The sequence below is a fragment of the Pyricularia grisea genome, assembly GCF_004355905.1.
Source record: "Pyricularia grisea strain NI907 chromosome Unknown Pyricularia_grisea_NI907_Scaffold_2, whole genome shotgun sequence".
Lineage (NCBI taxonomy): Eukaryota > Fungi > Ascomycota > Sordariomycetes > Magnaporthales > Pyriculariaceae > Pyricularia > Pyricularia grisea.
The window spans coordinates 6,217,819-6,237,421 of NW_022156717.1; the positions used below are offsets into that span (position 1 = coordinate 6,217,819).

The window sequence follows — 19,603 nt, forward strand, 5'->3', positions numbered from 1 at the left end:
AAAAACATGGCCCACGGTCGAGGCTTCACCAGCCTTTCCCTCTTCACTTCTCAATCTTCTGCACCGTTTCAACACTTGCTCTCGAGTCGAACGACTTTTGTGACGATCTCCCAGATTTGCTGAATGGCATCCCTGTGTTAAAGTCGTACCTTAGTGTCCTCTCGAACCTAAAGACACCACCCGAGCCTGAAGGTCGCCTGAAGCTGTGGTTCAAGTTCTGGGCGTTCCGCCTTTTACTGCTATTTCCAAAGCAAAACATTTCCAGCTTGCAATTGCTTTACCACTCGCGCTTCGAAGGCTAGGGATGGCGAGTAAGATGTAATTATGTTCGCTATACACCAGTTAGATCACGTTGCCTAGAGGGTGGTACCGAGTCGGTGCTCACCTCTCTGCTCGATTTGACCTGCAAACGACTGAATTGGAAAGTTTGTGACTTTGACGACTGGGTCTGTTCTATGGATAATGGTCTTGTGTGTATACGTAGTCTTCAAGTCGTTGCTTTGCTAAACAGTTTGAGCCGGATGAGCCGATACGTTGTCACCTTGGACAAATGGATTCGATTCTCTATAGGTGTCAAACACTGAAGTAGTTTAATCTCATAGACTGAAAGACCAAGTCCTCAACATCGTGAGAAGCAGACAGACAGAGTACGCGTCACCAGAAACAATTGACCCGCTAAATTGAAGCATTGGCCAAGCTTTCTGGCAGTGGGGTTGGTTGCTGAAAACGGCAACTAAAACTGTATTTAAACAACGTAGGCCCTTGGAGTTGAGAATGCGAACGCCTGGTTTCACCGCTGGAGCGCCTTGCAAAACGCCACTCTAACAATGGTTGGCATGAGGATCGACAAGGGGCAGGAATCAACATCAAGTCCCGAATCGTATGTGCATCGAGTTGTTTACGGGGGGTTTTTTCTTCATGTTCCCATCGATCCCAGCTTCTTTTCGTATTCCTTTTCACCTTTGACAGAAACCTTTATGTCTGGCCTCAGCATATTCGTAGCTTATCAGAAATTCTTGTCACTGCTGTTGGTCGAACCTTGTTCTAATCACAAGTTTAACGAGGTTGGCCCAAAGTTTACACCGAAAACCGGCGCCAACAAAAGCCTTTATTTGGTTATTTGGTAGAAGCAAGCGAAGTGGCTTGGTGGGAAAAGAAAGAAAATAGAGACCTCCCCTGTTTACTCCGTGTCTTTTTTTTTCAAATTTCCTTCTGATCTCATGTTCGTGGTTTTTGCGTTACGGCCAGAGGAATAAATCGGCAAGGTAGATGATAAAGATTAGAGGCCCAATTCAATGGAAAAAAAAAAAAAAAAAAAAAAAAAAAGGCCCGTTTTTCCTGAAACGAATCTGAAGTTCTGGCCATATGATTTTTAACTATCATTTGTTGCGGTAGTGTCAGCAGTTAAATAAGTAAAATAGTCGCATCGCTCCAAGTAGTTCGATTTAATATTGGGTGTGTGTGGGTGGGGGGTTATTTTTTTTTATTCTCATTTTTTTATTTCTTGTTTACTTCCAATTGCCGTAGATAGGTAGAAAAATACATATGCACCAACATTAGCTACTAGAACTCGATCTAGTCAAGTCTGCGAATATCGCAATCAAGTCTTTCCCATTGACATCATTGCATATCTGATAACTGGCGTCGTGCATGCTGCGTGTCTGCACGTCTCGGGAAACAAGTCCATGTGTCATCACTACCTTGCATTGCGGAACCGAAGCATAGCCGAAACCCATTCGAACGTAGATGAAATAAATTCATGTACTCGCCCGAGGAGCTTTATTTCCGGCTTGGTATCGTCACTATCGCGACCTCTAAAATCCATTTCTGGTCACGTTTGCGAACCTTGGAGCATGCTTTTCATCTCTGCGTCAACTGTGCTTTGGCCTTTATAAACATGGTCTACTTTGCATTAGCGATGTGTGAATCCGCGCCGAAGAAAGTTTTTTTTATCTTGTGTCTTGAACAACTACTAGGATCTGCTCTTGAGATAAGGCGTAGATAGAAAGATATTCGATTGTTGATATCCCCTTGGCCAACGGATATGGACAGACATCTCTGTTAGAACTGTCACGTCTCATGTTTGATAAGAATTTCTTTGGCCTTATGTTCACCTGAAGCATCTAATCATGCCTGACAGACGGAGAAAATACGATGAGACGAACAAAGGTCAATAATATTGGACATTATAGAAGAAAAAAAGCCAACGTGATCTAAGTCACAGCAACTATCTTACATAACAAACAGCACCACCTTCTCAAACGATATCCAAGTAGGCCGATATATTCCAGAAGTAAACTTTGTTCAGTTCCTGCCGGCCTGACACTTTCAGCCGCAACAAACTGTCGCCTCTTTGGCCGCGCTCGTCCTACCGCCATCCACCTCTCCCGATCCCGGAAACGTCTCCCACTGGAACGCCATGGCGCCTATGTAAGCACCAATGAAGATGCAGATGATAAAGTATCCATTGTAGTACATCGCCAGCAGCATTATAAAGTAGGCCATCGCAAACTGCGCCGTATGGAGGGCCGCCCGGACCCCCTGCTGCAGGGCGCTCGGGCGGAACGGCCGGGCCGCGTCCGGAGAGGCGGCGTGCCGGCGGGCGAGCAGTCGGTCGAACTCCTTGACGGAGCGGCGGAGGGCCTCCAGGCAGACGACGAGGAGGATGACGCCGATGCAGGAGCCGGCGAACGTCGCTGTGCTGGTTATGCGCCAGTCAGTCGAGATGAAGCAGGCATCGATGGTGTGCCAGTTCCATAGCATCTGAATGCGACAAGTCACAAAAGCCATGTCAGCAATAGTCAAACGTTTGTTTGGAAGATTATGGGACGAGAAAGAGGGGGGTGTTATTACAGAGATCTTGCAGTCTGGCGTGTTGCTCCCAGCTGCGGCTCCTGTGTGTCCGCTGGCGCTGTGCGTACTGCCGTTGGCTGCGGTGGATGGTGTGGCCATAGTTTGGTGGTTGTGTCCGCCGGGCGTCAGTGTTGAGGTAGCTGCCAAAGACCCCATAGGCAAGACAGAGGTCAATGCCGCCGCGAGAAATTCTGCTGTTGACGACTCCATAGCTTGAAGAATTCAGTCGAGACGAATAATACAAGTTTCGTACTGATAAGACTATAGAGTATGGGATGAGAAAATAAAGCAGGTGGTTGAGAGAGAAACTTGATAATAAGCCAAGGCTAAGATGGTCCTTTCTCGTTGGAATGGAGCATTGGCAATGGCCTGGATACGGTAACTGAAAGTCATCATCACAAAGCATACAATCAACGGTAGCATGCCAGTGACTTCGTTCGGTAAATACCTATTTTTAGCAAGAAATCATTTCCAAATCCTCCCAAGCAGCAGTGGCGAGTTCTTTGTTCAGGTCGAAAGCGGACAGGGCGTGACCTGCACGCGAGTTGATATGAGCAAAGGGATAGTGTCACTTGAGGTCCCTGCAGTGAATGAAAACTAATTCAAAGAGCCCTGGAAACTACAAGTGGCAAAATGTACAGTCTAAATAATTGCTGTTGCTTGAGAAAGGTCAATAGGTAACACTACAATACTGTCTACCTCATGTAAACAGCTTCTTGACCTCCGCTGAGTCCATGTCAACGATATTTACCCCGCTGGCTATTATCTCCTTGCTCACAGTCGGCCACGCCCCTGGGTCAACAGGTTTGGTGCCCTCCTCCACTATTACCGTCACAAAACCCTCAGCGGCCGCATCCAGCGCCGTGCTCTTGACGCAGTAGTCAGCAGCCAGTCCCACAACGTAGACGTGACTGATCCCCTTCTCCCTGAGCAATCCAGCAAGCCCAGAGTCGCCGATGCGCGGGTCCTTGAGTGGCGGGTAGAAAGCGCTGTACATCTCCACGTCAGACCTGGTCCCCTTCTCGAGCACCTCGTCGACTCTGCCGATGTCCAGTTCCGGGATCAAGGTCGCGCCGGGGGTGTCCTGGACGCAGTGCACAGGCCACAGCCGCGTCTCGTAGGTCTCTGACGCGTTTAGCGGGTTGGTGATGGTAGCAAAGTCCACAAATGGCTCCTTGGCGTGGTTCGCGGCAAAGGATACATGCGACTGCGGATGCCAGTCCTTGGTCGCGACGCGGATGGCGAAGGCTGTCGAGGTGAGCAGCTTGTTGATTACGGGAGCAACGGCGCGACCGTCGGGGACGGCGAGGGAGCCGTTCTACACCATGTTTTGTACAAGTGAGTTTTTCATGAGCACTGGACCTAACGGAGCTATCGCGAGTGCGAGCTGTATAATGCCAAAAAAGAATTCAAAGCCGGAGATTTGATGGGAGCTTTTGCTCCGCCGTAATTGTGATCGGCCGAGATGCATGAGGCCATACTTACGCTAAAAATATATATAAAATATGTATAAAAAAAAGGATAAAAAAGGTACAGATAACTTAGACATGGGCTACTATACATACCGGCGGGCAAAAGTCTTCCTGCAAGTCAACGACTATTAGGGCCGGCCTGAAGGTGTCTGTGGCGGTAGTCATTGTAGATAGCTGTGGCTAAGGAATCTGAGATAGGTTGTCATGCATGCAGCGACTGTGCGTGGGCCTAACTGGTTAGCGTTATATCATTTTGTTTGAAATGGCGTGCGTCCGTTGAAACATTACTAGATTGGACGGACGCGTATGTACCTCCTAGTATGGATATTATGCTTCCAAAGTGATTTGCAACTACTGTGATTAAGGTAGGTAGGTGCCTTAGTTCTAAAAATTTCAGACGATTCTGTTGGCAAATCAATCCAAAAATAATGTATTGGCCTTGCGCTAGCTAGCTTGCGGCTTTAAAGATACAGGTACTGTCGAGCGGCGACCCCGCTTCTTCTTTTTCTCTCGCAGATCGCGGCGTTGCTGACTTGCCCCCCAACGCACCAAGCGAGACGAACATGCAGAACAAAAAGGAATTTGCAGTATGGGGGTTTTGATCTGCTGCTCCCATTGCATATCCGGGTGTGGCTTTTGAGCTGGTTTTGAGGTAGTGATTATCTTTTCCAAGCTTCGTCACTATTTGTAGTCAAGAGCAAACATGTTGCAGCACGCAGAGTAACATAACTTCGAAATGCTTACACAACCTGCCAGAGCTGACTTATTTGCCGGGCGGGGGGTTATTATTTCACACGTTGGAATAATACTTGGCGCATGAGAGACCACTTTAGCAGTAGACGCAAGAATGTACAAAATATGTACTTACCTGACACAGTAAAGTTAGGAGGTATGTACGAAGCCAGGGTGAAAGAGGAAAATCACAGTTTAGGGGTATCACCAGCGTGAATCTTTTACCCATTACCCCCTACACTCCATGTTCATTCAATCTGCGGATTTTCGCGATAGTTTACCTTTCCGTAGGTACGTACTCCGTTTCTGTAGATATCCATGTCGGCAACGTCGGGTAAAACCTCCACTACCAAAATTAAGTGAAGGGTTGATAAACTTTATCATCACCCTAGACTTACTTTTAACACGACGCCAAACAAGGAAGCCCCTGGTGCATATGCATGAAGCTGCCCAAGGCCACTGTGGATGAAGTTGCTTTTAAATTAATTACCTCGTTGGTGACCGTATTCCGTCAAGTCCGTTTCCGTAGGAGAAATCCCCCAAGTCACCGTAGGATTTCGATTATACAAAAGCAAGAACAGAGCGATCACGCGCACCTTTTCAAGAGGGTGGCTGCTCTGAATATATTAGCGGAGATAGCCCGGCTTGCCCGATATGTAGTTTTTGCAATATCCTACGGAGTACCTGCCTACCTACTCTCTAAATACTGTACTGCACTGTACGGCAATCAGGTCCAGTGCTGGCCCGCCTAGATTTGAATTGGAACCACGCCGTATTTGATCGGTTGGTTGTTTGCGTTCATCAGAATGTTCCCAAATATAGATAACAGTCAATCAATCAGGTTCCGTGAATCAACCCCCCAATCTAATGTATGAAGTAGACAAGAGTCAGTGATAGTTAATCGCGGTGGTTCTTGTTTCCCACCCAAAATCTTCATGACTAGGTCTACTTCGAGATGAAATAGTCCTGACCGCTTTAAACCAAAATTACCTACCTGAGCATAGTTCATGTACAACGTATCTACCCAAGCTGCCTTACCGATGCCCTACCTTATGCACCATGATTCTTTTGGATGATTCAATTGGTGACGTGTGAGTGAATGTGTGCGTTGCCGGCATCCATAAAATGCGCCAAACCGTTTCCAGCAGCACTTGCGCAATGTACGATTGATTATGTACAGGGGTTTTGGCACTGTCAAGGTGGAGGTTGCTGCCAGGTGGTGGTTGTTGGCTGTCGGTTACATGCCAGTCTGTTAGTCAGGCTTGTCAGCCAGTTAGATGATTCCAAGCCGCCTCCAGCATGCATGCATGCAAACGATTGACGACGACGGGCGGTCTGATGTTAGGCAAGGGCAAGGACACATTATTGCGTTGTGGCTGGCCCCGGTCGGACTGAGGATCTTTGGTGGGTCTATTGCAAGGATAATTGGGTCGCGACTTGTCTTGTTCACTGGTTGAGCCGCGGTCGGCCAGAACCATTGCCCCGTCGAGAAGGAGAAAGGGGTGGAACGAAACGAAATAAATCTTTTTTACGATCTGTGTCGGTCTGACTTCGATTGCTCCCGCAATGATTTGATCCCCTCTGCGAATTTCCTTCCCTTCCCTTCGTCCCTCATTCCGAGCGCTGTCAGGATTCTATTCGTAGGTCCCACAGTTGCGAGCCTGTTTGTCAAGTCTTTATTTTACAATTTATTTTGCTGCTAGGCTGTAATTGTTACGGTCGCGACCAATCACCCTCAGCTCCCTTGCATCCCCCGTTTGCAGTTCAACCAAGCACTTTGTCAAACCCAGGACTTGTCAAACACCAAAGGTACGAACCGCTTGTGCCACCAGTCAAGCATGGCCTGGAAAAACCACCCACTCCTTCCGTCTAATCTTTCAGCTTCTGAGTATCTCTGGTTACCAACAGGCTTTTGTTCTATCCGAATAATCCCTTTGCGCTCAACACAGTCCACGACGTTGCCAACCCACACCGTAGGGTGCGAGAGGCTACACCCTTGTGGCCTCGAGGCCGACTCAGGCAGTCAGTTGATATATCGTTTGCCGCCTGGCACAGCAGGACCGAGCTTTTCGAAATTCACCCCGTACTGGGCAAAACCTCTGGCAGGTATGGAATCTTTACCCGTGGGGGGGTTTTCTGTCGCACCACCGTTTATCCCGTCTTTGAGGTCGCATCGGACGCTTCGTTTTCTGCAAAATTTCGAACGTGCGGGCAGCTTGCATCTAGTTTAGCGCCAAGATAAGATGCTAGCGTTTCTATTCCCACGCCGGCGGGTTACTTTCAGACAGAAACAAAAACAATTATATATCTCGTCCTTCTCTTCAACAGATTCTAACACGTCGAAAACATCCAGTTGTCAAACTCCAGCCCCCCAATGGTCAGCGAACGACCACAATAACCCATCCGAGGTCTTCAACATGATCGCATCCTCGCTCATCCCGTCGAGGTTTAGAGGCAGCCGACCGGGCGAAAAGGCGCCGCCACCGTCCTGGCTGAACCGCAAAATTACCCCGTTTCTCCAGAAGCTCGCCGGTATCACTTCATCTCACCCGGTCCACACGGTAGCGATTGTCGCCCTTCTAGCCAGCTCTACCTACATTGGGTTACTCGAGGAGAGTCTGTTTGATGCAAACTGGAGCGTGAGAAAGGCCGACTGGTCTTCTCTCACGGAGGGCAGCAGAACCTTGCGGACTGCTCCCGATACGGAATGGAAATGGCAGTCACACGAACTGTCCGGTAACCCACCGGCTGCCAACTCCAAGCACCTTGCTCTGTTGACCTTTATCTTTCCCGATTCGCTGGACAATGCCCCGAAGACCGCTCCTCTCCAGCATACTGTTCCGATTCCCGACAACCTGACGATAACCCCTCTGCCGTCCACCTCCAACTCCCTTACGACCTACTCTCAGGATTCAGCTCTCGCCTTCTCGCTCCCCTACGATCAAGCACCTGAGTTTCTGGCCGCGGCCCAAGAGATTCCAAACGAAACATCTGGCCAGGATGGCCGAGAGCCAGAAAATGGGAGAGAGAAGAAGATGTGGATCATGAAGGCTGCCCGAGTCCACACTAGGAGCAGTGTGATTCGATGGGTCCAGAATGCCTGGATGGAGTTCATCGACACTCTGAAGAACGCCGAAACTCTTGATATCATCATCATGGTGCTCGGATACCTTTCTATGCACCTGACGTTCGTCTCACTTTTTCTGTCAATGCGCCGGATGGGCTCAAACTTTTGGTTGGCTGCCAACACTCTGTTTTCGTCCGTTTTCTCTTTCCTCTTTGGCCTTATCGTTACAACCAAGCTCGGCGTACCCATTACCGTTGTGCTGTTGTCCGAGGGACTACCGTTCTTGGTTGTGACCATTGGCTTTGAGAAGAATATTGTTCTCACCCGTGCCGTCCTATCTCACGCCATTGAGCACCGTCGTGCGGATACGGTGAAGCAGTCAAAGTCCGCCGGGAGCCAAAAGTCTGCAAACGGCAATGGATCGCAGTCTGTCATCCAATATGCCATTCAGATGGCCATCAAGGAAAAGGCGTACGGCATTCTTAAGGACTACGCTATCGAGATCCTCATCCTTATCTGCGGTGCTGCTTCTGGCGTACAGGGCGGACTGCAACAGTTCTGCTTCTTGGCTGCTTGGATCCTGTTCTTCGACTGCATTTTGCTCTTTACCTTCTACACTGCTATTCTCTACATTAAGCTTGAGATCAATAGAATCAAGCGACACGTCGAGATGCGCAAAGCGCTCGAAGACGATGGCCTCAGCCGCCGCGTTGCAGAGAATGTCGCCAGCAGCAACGACTGGCCTGCTGGCAAAGGTTCCAGCACCTCACTTTTTGGAAAGCAGATTAAGAGCACAAGCATCCCGAAGTTCAAGGGTATGATGGTGTCTGGCTTCATCATCATTAACATCCTAAACCTTTGTTCGATTCCCTTCCGGAGCACCCATTCCTTGTCTTCTCTGTCTACATGGGCTGGAGGTCTGGGTGGTGTTCTCAATTCACCTCCTGTCGACCCCTTCAAGGTGGCAGCCAATGGCCTGGACGAGATTCTAGGCGAGGCCAAGAGCACCAACACCGAGACAATCGTTACAATCCTTACCCCCATCAAGTACGAGCTCGAGTACCCCTCAGTTCACTATGCTCTCCCTCCACCCAAGTCCGCCGCGGCGCCCGAATCCGATCTTGGATATGGGGTTGGCGGTCGTATGGTCGGTGGTATTCTGAAGAGTCTGGAAGACCCTGTACTTTCCAAGTGGATTGTGGTTGCGCTTGCCATGAGCGTCGCACTCAACGGCTATCTTTTTAATGCCGCCTTGATGGGGATTAAGGACCCGAATGCCGCGACTCAGCCGATCAACCCGAGGGAACTCGCCGATGCTCAGAAGTTCAACGACACGGACCAGGCCATGTTACCCCTGGGCGAGTACCAGCCTCCAACAGCGCCTCCTACCCCGAGGAGACAGCCAAGTCCTGGAGTTGAGGACGAAAGTGATTCAGGTCGGACTCAGGTTGACAACTCTCCTCTTCCTCCGGCTGTCCCACGCACCGCTGCCGAGATTGATGCGATTCTTAAAGAGAAGCGTGTTTACGAACTGTCGGATGAAGAGATTGTTGCCTACTCGCTCAAAGGAAAGATCCCTGGTTACTCACTCGAGCGGAGCTTGAAGGATTGCACCCGCGCCGTCAAGATCCGAAGGACCATCATCTCGCGAACTAAGGCGACGTCAGCCATCACCAGTCTCTTGGATAGGTCTAAGCTGCCTTACCGCAACTACAACTGGGAGCAAGTTCTCGGAGCTTGCTGCGAGAACGTCATCGGTTTCATGCCTCTTCCAGTCGGAGTTGCTGGTCCTCTCGTCATTGATGGTCAGAGCTACTTCATCCCCATGGCCACAACCGAGGGTGTGTTGGTTGCGAGCGCAAGCCGTGGTTGCAAGGCCATCAACGCTGGTGGTGGTGCCGTCACGGTGTTGACCGGTGATGGCATGACGCGAGGCCCTTGTGTCGGTTTCGAGACGCTCGAGCGTGCTGGAGCGGCCAAGAACTGGCTCGACAGCGAAGCAGGCCAGGAGTTCATGACCAGAGCCTTCAACTCGACATCGCGATTCGCCCGCCTTGAGTCTATGAAGACTGCCATAGCTGGTACCAACCTGTACATTCGATTCAGGACGACTACTGGTGACGCCATGGGCATGAACATGATCTCCAAGGGTGTCGAAGAGGCCCTGAGAGCCATGGCTGCTCCCGACGAGGGTGGTTTCACTGACATGCAAATCCTGACGCTCAGTGGAAACTACTGCTCGGACAAGAAGCCGGCTGCTATCAACTGGATTGAGGGTCGTGGAAAGAGTGTTGTCGCCGAGGCCATCATTCCAGGGGACATTGTCCGCAGTGTTCTGAAGATTGATGTCGACTCTTTGGTTGAGATGAACATCTCCAAGAACTTGATTGGCTCCGCCATGGCGGGCGCCATGGGTGGTTTCAATGCGCACGCGGCCAACATTGTAGCAGCTGTGTTTTTGGCGACTGGGCAGGATCCGGCACAGGTTGTTGAGAGTGCCAACTGCATCACTATTATGCGAAAGTAAGTAAAGGTTTTCTTGTGGTGTTGTGAGTTATGGGTTCAATCGGTACTGACAGCTTCTCTCCCAATCAGCCTGCGCGGAAACCTGCAAATTTCGGTTTCGATGCCATCGATTGAGGTTGGAACCCTTGGTGGTGGTACCATTCTCGAACCTCAAAGCGCAATGCTTGACCTCCTTGGCGTGCGCGGCTCTCACCCGACGACACCTGGTGACAATGCCCGCCGCCTTGCCCGCATTATCGCAGCTGCAGTCCTGGCTGGAGAGCTATCACTTTGCAGTGCCCTGGCAGCCGGCCACTTGGTCAAGGCTCACATGGCGCACAACAGGTCAACTCCCGCTACACGGAGCACCACGCCTGCTCCTCCAGCTAGCGGCAGCGGTAGTGGTTTCATGACACCGGTAGGACTCACCATGACGACAGCAGCGGAGAAGGCCGCTGGTGGTGGAAGCCTAAGGGCAAACAAGAGCTCTGCTAGCTTGGAGAGGCAGGCAGCCATGGGGCGATAAAAACAAAACTCAAGACTACATGGGAGTATGTATCCCCTTTAATTAATCCCAAAGAATTAGTACTTGTAAATAGACGGCGTTTGCTCGCTTAGGTGGAGGGGGTGTTGAGCACGTCGAAGAGGCGGAGGTATTTTCAAAGGTCTAGAAGTGGTGTGTCATTTAATTAGACCTTGGCCTTGGCGAAGGCTGGTATGGAGCGATCGATATCCAGAATTATTCTGTCTGTTATTATTGTTGGGGTGTTTTCAGATGTTTGCTTGAGTGTGACCGACGTACTTTGTTCGGGCATTGATTCTGTTGCCAGTTTGCGCAATGCTTACTTGCAGATGATGACAAATATCAATGGTCGTTACGGCACTATGAAATGGGGAAGTGTCTCAAAACCCTTAATCGGCCTTATCGGGTTATTATAATCACGCCCATGAGTAAATACAAAATAGCAATTGCAGCCATATCCCAAGTAAGACTTTGATGTTATGAGAAATGCAATACATACAATAGCGATTATTTTTAGTAGGTGTAGCGGCTGTAACAGCGAGTATCTAAATAATAACGCAATAAATCTTGCTTTGTATGGGAAAATATGTCGCTGGAATATATGGGGCGGACCCATAGATTTGTAAAAGTCTGGTCCAAGTTGTGCATTTTGATTGGTGGTCTGGGTCAATTTCTATCCGTATCGCTACCCCTCGGCGTTAACCTAATAACAAAGAAGCTGAAATGTCGTTTTGAGTCACTTCCCATTCTATACTGCCGTAGGTCATCTTCTGCTGATTCTCCTTCTGCACCACATCACATTTGACAGTCGGCCAGGCGACAAAGATGAAACTTTCTTGAGGCGAATAATTTCTGCTTCAATTTTGGCAGAACATTCGTACATGTGTTCTTTGTATGATGCAGGCCTCGTTAAAGCCTAACCGCAACTCGGACGGCTGCTGGACTTGTCGGCTGCGCAAAAAGAAGTGTGATCTTGGGCAGCCGACGTGCGTAAGCTGCGCGTCTCTTGAGATTGAATGCGTGTACAGCGACGCCAAGCCACCATGGATGGACGGTGGCGAGTTGCAACGGGGACGAGCTGAACAGGTCAAGGCCGAAGTCAAGCGGCGGGCCACGTGGCGGCGCGAGAAACGGCATGTCGTCGGCGACATGGATGGTGAAACCATGATCGACCTGGAAATGGCGGACGGGTTGGACGGCGTGCACCTGTCAGCTAGGGCTGCTCAAGTAAATGTCCACGTGGAACCGGCCACGGCTTTTGCGACTCCGAAACAGTCGAGCACGATTGATGGCGACTCATTCAATGCAACGACATACACACCGCAATCATCTTCCTGGACGACTGAGCACAGCCCCAACTCGTCTGCGACTGCCGTCTCGCCTGCCTCTTCGCGCGACCATCATCATGATGCGGTGGCAGCGGTCGCCACAGTGCTTCCGAGCAACAGGGAACTGTCGCAAGTCATGGCCTACCTCGACTACGTCTTCCCGTTCCTCTACCCATTCTACCGGCCCCCGATCTTCTCGGGTGGTCGCGGCTGGCTGCTTGCCCTCCTAATGAGCAACAAAGCGCTGCTGCATGCGTCGCTCACGCTCGCCTCGTTCTTCATGGCTGTGTGGTTCCGCCAGGACGAACTCGCCGATGGACAGGCCGGAGACGGTAAAAATGACGGCGGCAGCAGTGGAGGAGCGCTAGGAGACCAGGAGGAGAAGGGTCGGCACGTACGTACGTGCCAGGCCGCCGCGTGGACGGACATGCAGACGCAGCAGGAGCTGAGCATGCGCAGCCTGATGGAGGACATTGCCGACATCAACGAGCACGGGGTCAAGGGCCGGCTCAGGGAGGGCAGCAGGACGCTGGCGTCCATCATCCAGATCCTCTGTTTCGAGGTGGCCGTGGGCAACGCCGCCGGGTCCTGGAGCCTCCACCTCGACGGCGCCATCGTGCTGCTCGACCAGATGCTGCAGCTCAACGCGCGGTCCGTCACGAGCCCGGCGGGCGACACCATCGTCTGCTGGCGGTCTCTCCTGGTCGCGCTTGATCTCGAGGACGGCGGCGATGGGAGTATCCCGTCTTGGCTGTTGAGCTCCGACCAGGCCGCGCTGCAGTTCTTCTCGGCTGCCGCCATCTACTTTGACATTGTCAGCAGCACGGCGCTGGAGCAGCCCCCGCGGCTTGCCGGCTACCACCCCTCGCTGTTGGCCACGCCTTCGGAGCACCTGTCCGCGGTTTCGCCCCGCGTCTCGCCCGAACTGGTCATGGAACACGTGGGCCCGCGCGGCCTGGCTGAGGACCTACCCCCCGTCGACCTGGGCGTGGTCAGCGGGGCGGCCAACTGGGTGCTCGTGTGCATTGGAGAGACGGCGGGGCTGGACGCATGGAAAAAGGCCGAGAGGAGGCACGCGCGGCTGGACATGATCGAGCTGGTGACCAGGGCCGGGGTGATCGAGAGGAAGCTGCGGCAAGGTCTCGAGAAGATGGATGCGGCGGCGGGCGGGAGACGCAAAGGCGGTCAAGGTGTAAATGGTGCGGCAGCCGCTAGGATCAAAGTCCCGTCGTACACGCCGCCGCCGATGCGACCAGACTGTCCGACGCAAGGCCCACCGGACGAGGACACGCACGACCTGACGACGCGCATCTGGGCGTACGCGGCGCTCGCGTACCTCGCCGTTGTCGTCAACGGGTGGCAGCCGGCCTCGGGGACGATCCGGGCCAGCGTTGACGCCGCGCTGTCCCTCCTCTCGGCCCTCGCCGCCAGCAGGCCGTTCTGCCTCCAGACGGTGGGCTGGCCGCTGGCGGTGGCCGGGTGCCTCGCGGCGAGGGAGCAGGAGCGGCGGTTCGGGGCGCTGGTGGAGGGCATCGGCGGCGGGCTCGAGGTGTTTGGCGCGGTCAGGGAGGCCCTGGCCATCATGGAGGGCGTCTGGGCCCGGAGGGGCGAGATTGAGGGTGCCGCGGTCGACTGGGATCTGAGCAAGTGTTTTGGTATCAACGGGCGGAGGGCGTTTTTGGTATAAGTCTCTGAGGGACAAGGGTATTATCTTGGGGGCTTGGAGTTTTTGTGGCGTCTTTGTTTGCAGGTTTTTCTTTTCTTTCTTTTTCCTGTTTCTTTTTCTTTTGTGGCATGTGTCATCTAATGTATCATGATCTGAACGTTTTAATCGAGAACTACCGTTGTTTGGTTTCACAAGATCTTAGTACGCCCACATATAATGTACGACATAGTACGTCAAGTGCTTGTCTTTGTCATCCCGGTATTAATACACAACTTATACGGATATTTACAGGTTCGTATAACATTGAACAGGCTTCGGGAAACGTCAAACTATTTCTGGCATCCTCCAACAACGTCTTCCGGAAGCTTGCCTTACACATGCCACTATTGTTTACATTATTTGAAACTACTTACGCCGAAAGCCTAGGTATTTTGCAAGGTCTTTGTCATACTCCCACCAAATGAAGTGCTGTAGTTAAAATCCCACGACGATGAGATTATGGCGGTGTTAGTGTTGGCTTTTGAACCTCGGGGGCCAGGGAGCTTAAATAATCGACTTTACTGGCATGCATCATCAGTAGAAGCTTGAAGGCAAGGACATGTGCGTTTTTGTTGTGTGTTTCTTTGTTTATACAGAAAATCAAATAGCAATGACCAAAGCATAGAACAAAGTCAGCAAGGCGCGGGGTAATAGTTGGGTTCCGACACAGGGAACGGCAGTGGCCAAATGCGTGCAAATGCATGCACGCTCTCTACTCCACATTTATGAAATAACAAAAAGAAAATACAATAAAAGAGTGTTGCTGCTCTCTGCGCAATTATTTGTAACAATCAGATTAACTATTTTGGATAGTACTAGAAAAAAATTATTACCAAAAAGTAATGTTCCGATCCATGATCAGATCAAGAGTATCGGCTCTGGCCGCGGATTGAACGCGGGACCTCTCGCAAGTGTGCTCAGGAGTTAGAACCCTAAGCGAGAATCATACCACTAGACCACCAGAGCTGTTGATGATCTGATCTTCAGGCGGTATTATAGCCTACACTGCTACACCGCTCCACAATTGCTTGTCAGTGTTGACAAGATGGAACAAGATCACAATCGCCAATTACCAATTATCGTGTGGAGAAGTATCACGGCATATTCGGAGGCATAACAAAGTTCGGTTTCATTCATGGCACGAACGGCCCACCATCGTCCCAATGTATCAGACATCCGGTCCCCTAACATCATTGCTCATCGATCCTTGCCTCGTCCAAATGTTCATCCCAATTTTGGATCCCTTGATCAGCGGCAGACCAGCATGTAAAGTCCTGTGGTCGCCAGCCCCCGTCGGCAGCAAATTCTCCCAGTAGATGGCGTTGCCCGCAATGGGACGAAATGTGATGCCGTTCGCCCAGGGCTCGTCGCAGTCGATGATGGCGCACCACTTGTCGTCCCTGGGCGCGTCCAGCATGGGGAAGTTTGTGCCGCCGCCGATGATGGTCTCGTCGCCGTTGCCTTCGGTTGAGTTGGACACGTCGACGTAGGCAAAGAATGACGACAGCCGGTTGCCGCCCAGCGCCGCCGTGGCGTGCTGCGCCGCGTCCGTGAACCAGTCCGTGTGGAAGTGGTAGCCCTGTCCCTGCCCGTATTTGACCAGCTGCAGCGGCTCCAGCTGAGAGCGTGCGACGTCGTGGCCCTGGAAGGCGAGGGCCCGGTCCTCGATGCACCGGACCACGGCGTCGCGTGGAACGTTGGTCGACTGAGAGGTGCGCACTTGGCTCTCCTTGGCCGACTTGTCCTTGCCGTCGTTTGCGGTCACGCCGGAGCGGGTGAAGGTGTTTTTGCTGTTTTTTTTTTAGTGATGGGCAAGAGGGGGGAACATTGTTAGCCTTTGTGCAGTCTCTGCGCTCGTGGAACCCACGGAGAAAGGGGGTAGATGCTCGGGAATGTAAGGGTCAACTGGGCTGGTGGGAGGGTTTTGAACATACGTTACGTCTTGGAGATGTTTGCGCTCAGTGGGCGTAATGAAATCGTGAACATAGATGACCAGCGGCGACTTGGACACAACCTGGACTTTGTACGCGGGGTGTTCGCATTCGAAATAACTCAGCAGCGGCTTCTGCGCGATATCAGTGCTGCCGCCAGCTACGGCTACCGAGACGAATGCTGACAGCAGCAAAACTGTGGACAGAAGTGAAGGAGCCATGTTGACGGATTGTATGATCATGTGCAGAATATGAGAAGGGAATTGATATTAGATTTACAATAATATAGGACAAAAATCTCGCAGCGAAGGTGATTAACAGAACAAAGATGTGTATTACCTCGAACTGGCGACAAGGGGACAAGAACTGGTACAGGATAAAAAAAAAACACACACACACACACACACACACACACACACAGTCTCGGCAGGCAACCACAAACAGCTGGGACGAAGCGATCCCGGACGATCTTCGGTAGACGCCCAGAAGTTTGTCGTGTAGCTCTGGCAAGCTGTAACCCCAGGGAGCTCTCAAGAGCAAGCCCCCCACCGGGTGTGAAACTTGCATCCAGGCCTTAACTGTGCTGCCAAGGACCACAGGCGCGGCCCAGACTTTGTTCAATTCGTCTGATCATTGGTGATAATGGGTGGGGAACCCCCTGACGCCTCTTGGAATGGTCCAACCCCGCAGAACCATGCGGAAGCGTCTTGAGTTTCGAGGGATCCCTGACAAAGTCTGGGCCTCGTTTGTTCAACGCCATGGTCGCTTGTTCGGGGGATTCGATGGAATATATTTCCGGGAGAGGGAAACATAAAAAATAAAGAATAAAAAAGTCAATTGGACTTTACTATTGTTTTCTTTCCTGAGATGGTTATCTTGAAATTAACGACAAGATGAAGTTGACGACAGAATTACAACTTATCCTAGCTCTGGCAGCCGATGCTGTTTTTGGCTGGACCCACGCCAGCGAGGCGAGCTTGAGAAAAGCTCTGCGATCCAATGATTACACCTTGGTAGCTTGTAGGTTGCCAGTTTTTCTGTCAAATGTCAAAAAAAAAAAAAAAAAAAAAAAGATTCCCTGCCCTCCCGTGGGGAAGCTATAACTAACATTATCGTCCACCAAATAAACAGTTGTTGACGTAAGTTGGGGAATCGATTTCGCAGCTCCAAGGCATGATCTAGACTTTTGGGGCCCAGAACCACAAAACTAACTACTACTCCATTCTTTTCGCCGCGCGTGGAATAGTCAACACAGTAAGTTGCGACCCGGCACCCACGAGACAGTGCTGTTGTTTATTTGGATGGGCAATATGCGTACAGCAACAATGTCAATTGAGTTGATAGCTGACTGATGTCGCCCCCGCCGACAGAGATGCGAGCAAATCGCTAGAACCGCAATGGATCAAAATACAAACAACAGAACGTGATAACAACGTGGTCAGCTTTGATTGCGGCGCAAAGAGGAAGATTTGCGACGAGCTGGACGTTGTTTCGTATCCAGCTATTCGGTTATACCACCAAGATGGCAGGATGGACAGGTTTCGAGGGCCGAGGACGGCGTCAGAGTGAGTGTCAGTGAAAGTAAGGAAGACCAGCTCAGAGCTTTGAGAAGCTAACCCAAAGGACCTACCAAACTCGCAAACAGGATCGTCCCATTCCTCCGCCGAGCCCTCCGCCCGACAGTCTCGACGCTCACCGACAAAAACATGACTTCTTTCGTAGGAGTCGACGATGTTGTCTTCGTCGCATACCTTGAAAAAGGCGACGAGTCCCTCGAACGCCGCTTCCTCGCTCAGGCCTCTGGGCTCCGAGACCGATACTCGTTCGCAATCGGCCCGTCGCCCGAACCGGGACTGCAGTCTACCGTGGCCTGTTACAACAACCGCGAGGGGGAGCAGCGTGTACATGCTGACTTTGATGATGTTTCTTCGCTGCAGAGCTTCATCGAGGTTTGCGCCACACCGAGCATTCACGAGATGAACAGGCGGAACGAGCTACAGCTCATGCAGGTACGATCAGGGAGTCGAACTGCAGAGCGCAGAGATAATGAATGGCCTTTATAGAACGCTGACTTTTAATGCGATAACCCAAACAGTCGGGCAAGAGTCTTGTCAACTACGTCTTCGCCACAGACGAAGACCGCGCAAACTACATCGAGGTCATGAGACCACTGGCCAAGAAGTACACCGACTACCTAATCTTTACCACAATAAACGCCGAGGAGTACCCAGACTTTGGGCCCGGCCTCGGCCTCGGCCAGGGCACGGGTGTCTCGGTCATGAACCCCGCAAACGGGGACGTCTTCCCGTACCTTCGACCGGAGCGCATCTCTGCGCTCTCCATCGAGGAGTTCCTCATCGACATCATCAACGGCAAGGTCAAGCCGTGGGGCGCAGAGGACCAGAAACAGCAGGTCGTCAATGGCGGGTTTCAGGGAAGGGCGGCTGGGTCGGGCAAAGCTGCGTCCTCGACGGCGCATGGGACAAGGATGCACGAAGAGCTGTGAGAGAACGAACACACATATGATCGGCGGTGTCAGGCTGACTAGGAGATATCACCTGCTGTCAAAATTAGGCTCAGCAGCACGACTCAGCTGCCGTTGGGCCGGAGCTGCCGGGTTTAGCTTGATAGGAGGGATATATTCCCATAGCTTCTGTCACAGATTAGGGGTATTGTAGATAATGAATAATTTCAAGGCGAATCCCATACCAGCAACGTCCGGTCAAGGGAAAGACCACCGGCAGATTCTAGATGGGATGAAATGGGGAAATTACTGAACAAAACACGTTGTAATATTGACCACCTGTCACCATCTCACAATCAGGTACATGGCCGTGGCGTTTCATTCCGAGGAGCATGACTAGTCTAGATCTAGGTGAGCTACTAGAACATCACCACCAAACACTTGGGCAGCATCCAAGGTCCGAAGAAAGCTGATCTGACTGATCCAGGAATAATAAATTCCCCAAGAACCCCTTGAAAATCTCTACAATATAGTTGAGACGAGTACTTACACGTGCATTTCCAACAAGCCGGCGGGACTCTTCCTGGAATATCCTTGCTGTAAGCGCGGCACGCTTGGACGGCCAACCTAGATATTGGTCACGCCTGCTCCCGTGACTTTTACCCGGAAATTTCAATATATAAAAAAAAATAGAAGAAAACGATGGTGGGAAGGGAAGGAAGGGCTGTGAATTTTTTTTGGGATGATTCTGACACCCCGGGCCGCGCTTCGGCACGAGCCTACCCCGGCAAGCCGGCCATCAGACTCGTGACTCTGGGGTGCGGGGCTTGATGAGCCTCCCATCATCGACAACGCGACGCATAGAGAGAACAGAAAATACATCTCCGCCGGAGGACACGCACCTTGGTGGCCGCGCGGCCTCACGTAGCTTTGAGGCTTTTTGGGGCTTGAGGTTTTGCGAAGTTGAGCATGACGAGTTCCTTTCTGGCGGCTGTTGGAAGTTGAGTAGTTAAGGGGGGGGGG

General features: G+C 51.5%; 7 protein-coding genes across 7 annotated transcripts; 3 read left to right on the plus strand and 4 right to left on the minus strand.

The window, feature by feature from the left end:
* Window positions 1-43: 43 nt before the first annotated feature.
* PgNI_04421 (uncharacterized protein) lies at window positions 44-259 on the minus strand (the record flags this gene model as incomplete). Its single annotated transcript, XM_031124468.1, has 1 exon — window positions 44-259. One exon carries the CDS (start codon window positions 257-259, stop codon window positions 44-46), a length of 216 nt encoding a protein of 71 aa, XP_030984317.1.
* A 2,069-nt stretch (window positions 260-2,328) lies between these two features.
* PgNI_04422 (uncharacterized protein) lies at window positions 2,329-3,063 on the minus strand (the record flags this gene model as incomplete). The annotated part of the gene is made up of 2 exons (XM_031124469.1): window positions 2,329-2,763; window positions 2,854-3,063. 2 exons carry the CDS (start codon window positions 3,061-3,063, stop codon window positions 2,329-2,331), a joined length of 645 nt encoding a protein of 214 aa, XP_030984320.1.
* A 425-nt stretch (window positions 3,064-3,488) lies between these two features.
* On the minus strand, window positions 3,489-4,912 carry PgNI_04423 (uncharacterized protein). The gene is made up of 3 exons (XM_031124470.1): window positions 4,638-4,912; window positions 4,419-4,554; window positions 3,489-4,171 (listed from the first exon to the last, which is right to left on the minus strand). Exons 2-3 carry the CDS (start codon window positions 4,488-4,490, stop codon window positions 3,554-3,556), a joined length of 690 nt encoding a protein of 229 aa, XP_030984319.1. The 5' UTR covers window positions 4,491-4,554; window positions 4,638-4,912; the 3' UTR covers window positions 3,489-3,553.
* Window positions 4,913-7,474: 2,562 nt separating this feature from the next.
* Window positions 7,475-11,155, plus strand: PgNI_04424 (uncharacterized protein; the record flags this gene model as incomplete). Its single annotated transcript, XM_031124471.1, has 2 exons — window positions 7,475-10,647; window positions 10,720-11,155. The coding sequence occupies 2 exons, from the start codon at window positions 7,475-7,477 to the stop codon at window positions 11,153-11,155; spliced, it is 3,609 nt and encodes a 1,202-aa protein (XP_030984314.1).
* An 894-nt stretch (window positions 11,156-12,049) lies between these two features.
* PgNI_04425 (uncharacterized protein) lies at window positions 12,050-14,167 on the plus strand (the record flags this gene model as incomplete). Its single annotated transcript, XM_031124472.1, has 1 exon — window positions 12,050-14,167. The coding sequence occupies one exon, from the start codon at window positions 12,050-12,052 to the stop codon at window positions 14,165-14,167; it is 2,118 nt and encodes a 705-aa protein (XP_030984313.1).
* A 1,186-nt stretch (window positions 14,168-15,353) lies between these two features.
* On the minus strand, window positions 15,354-16,337 carry PgNI_04426 (uncharacterized protein; the record flags this gene model as incomplete). Its single annotated transcript, XM_031124473.1, has 2 exons — window positions 15,354-15,975; window positions 16,120-16,337. The coding sequence occupies 2 exons, from the start codon at window positions 16,335-16,337 to the stop codon at window positions 15,354-15,356; spliced, it is 840 nt and encodes a 279-aa protein (XP_030984316.1).
* Window positions 16,338-17,009: 672 nt separating this feature from the next.
* On the plus strand, window positions 17,010-18,622 carry PgNI_04427 (uncharacterized protein; the record flags this gene model as incomplete). Its single annotated transcript, XM_031124474.1, has 5 exons — window positions 17,010-17,136; window positions 17,248-17,255; window positions 17,461-17,681; window positions 17,762-18,125; window positions 18,212-18,622. The coding sequence occupies 5 exons, from the start codon at window positions 17,010-17,012 to the stop codon at window positions 18,620-18,622; spliced, it is 1,131 nt and encodes a 376-aa protein (XP_030984315.1).
* Window positions 18,623-19,603: the final 981 nt, after the last annotated feature.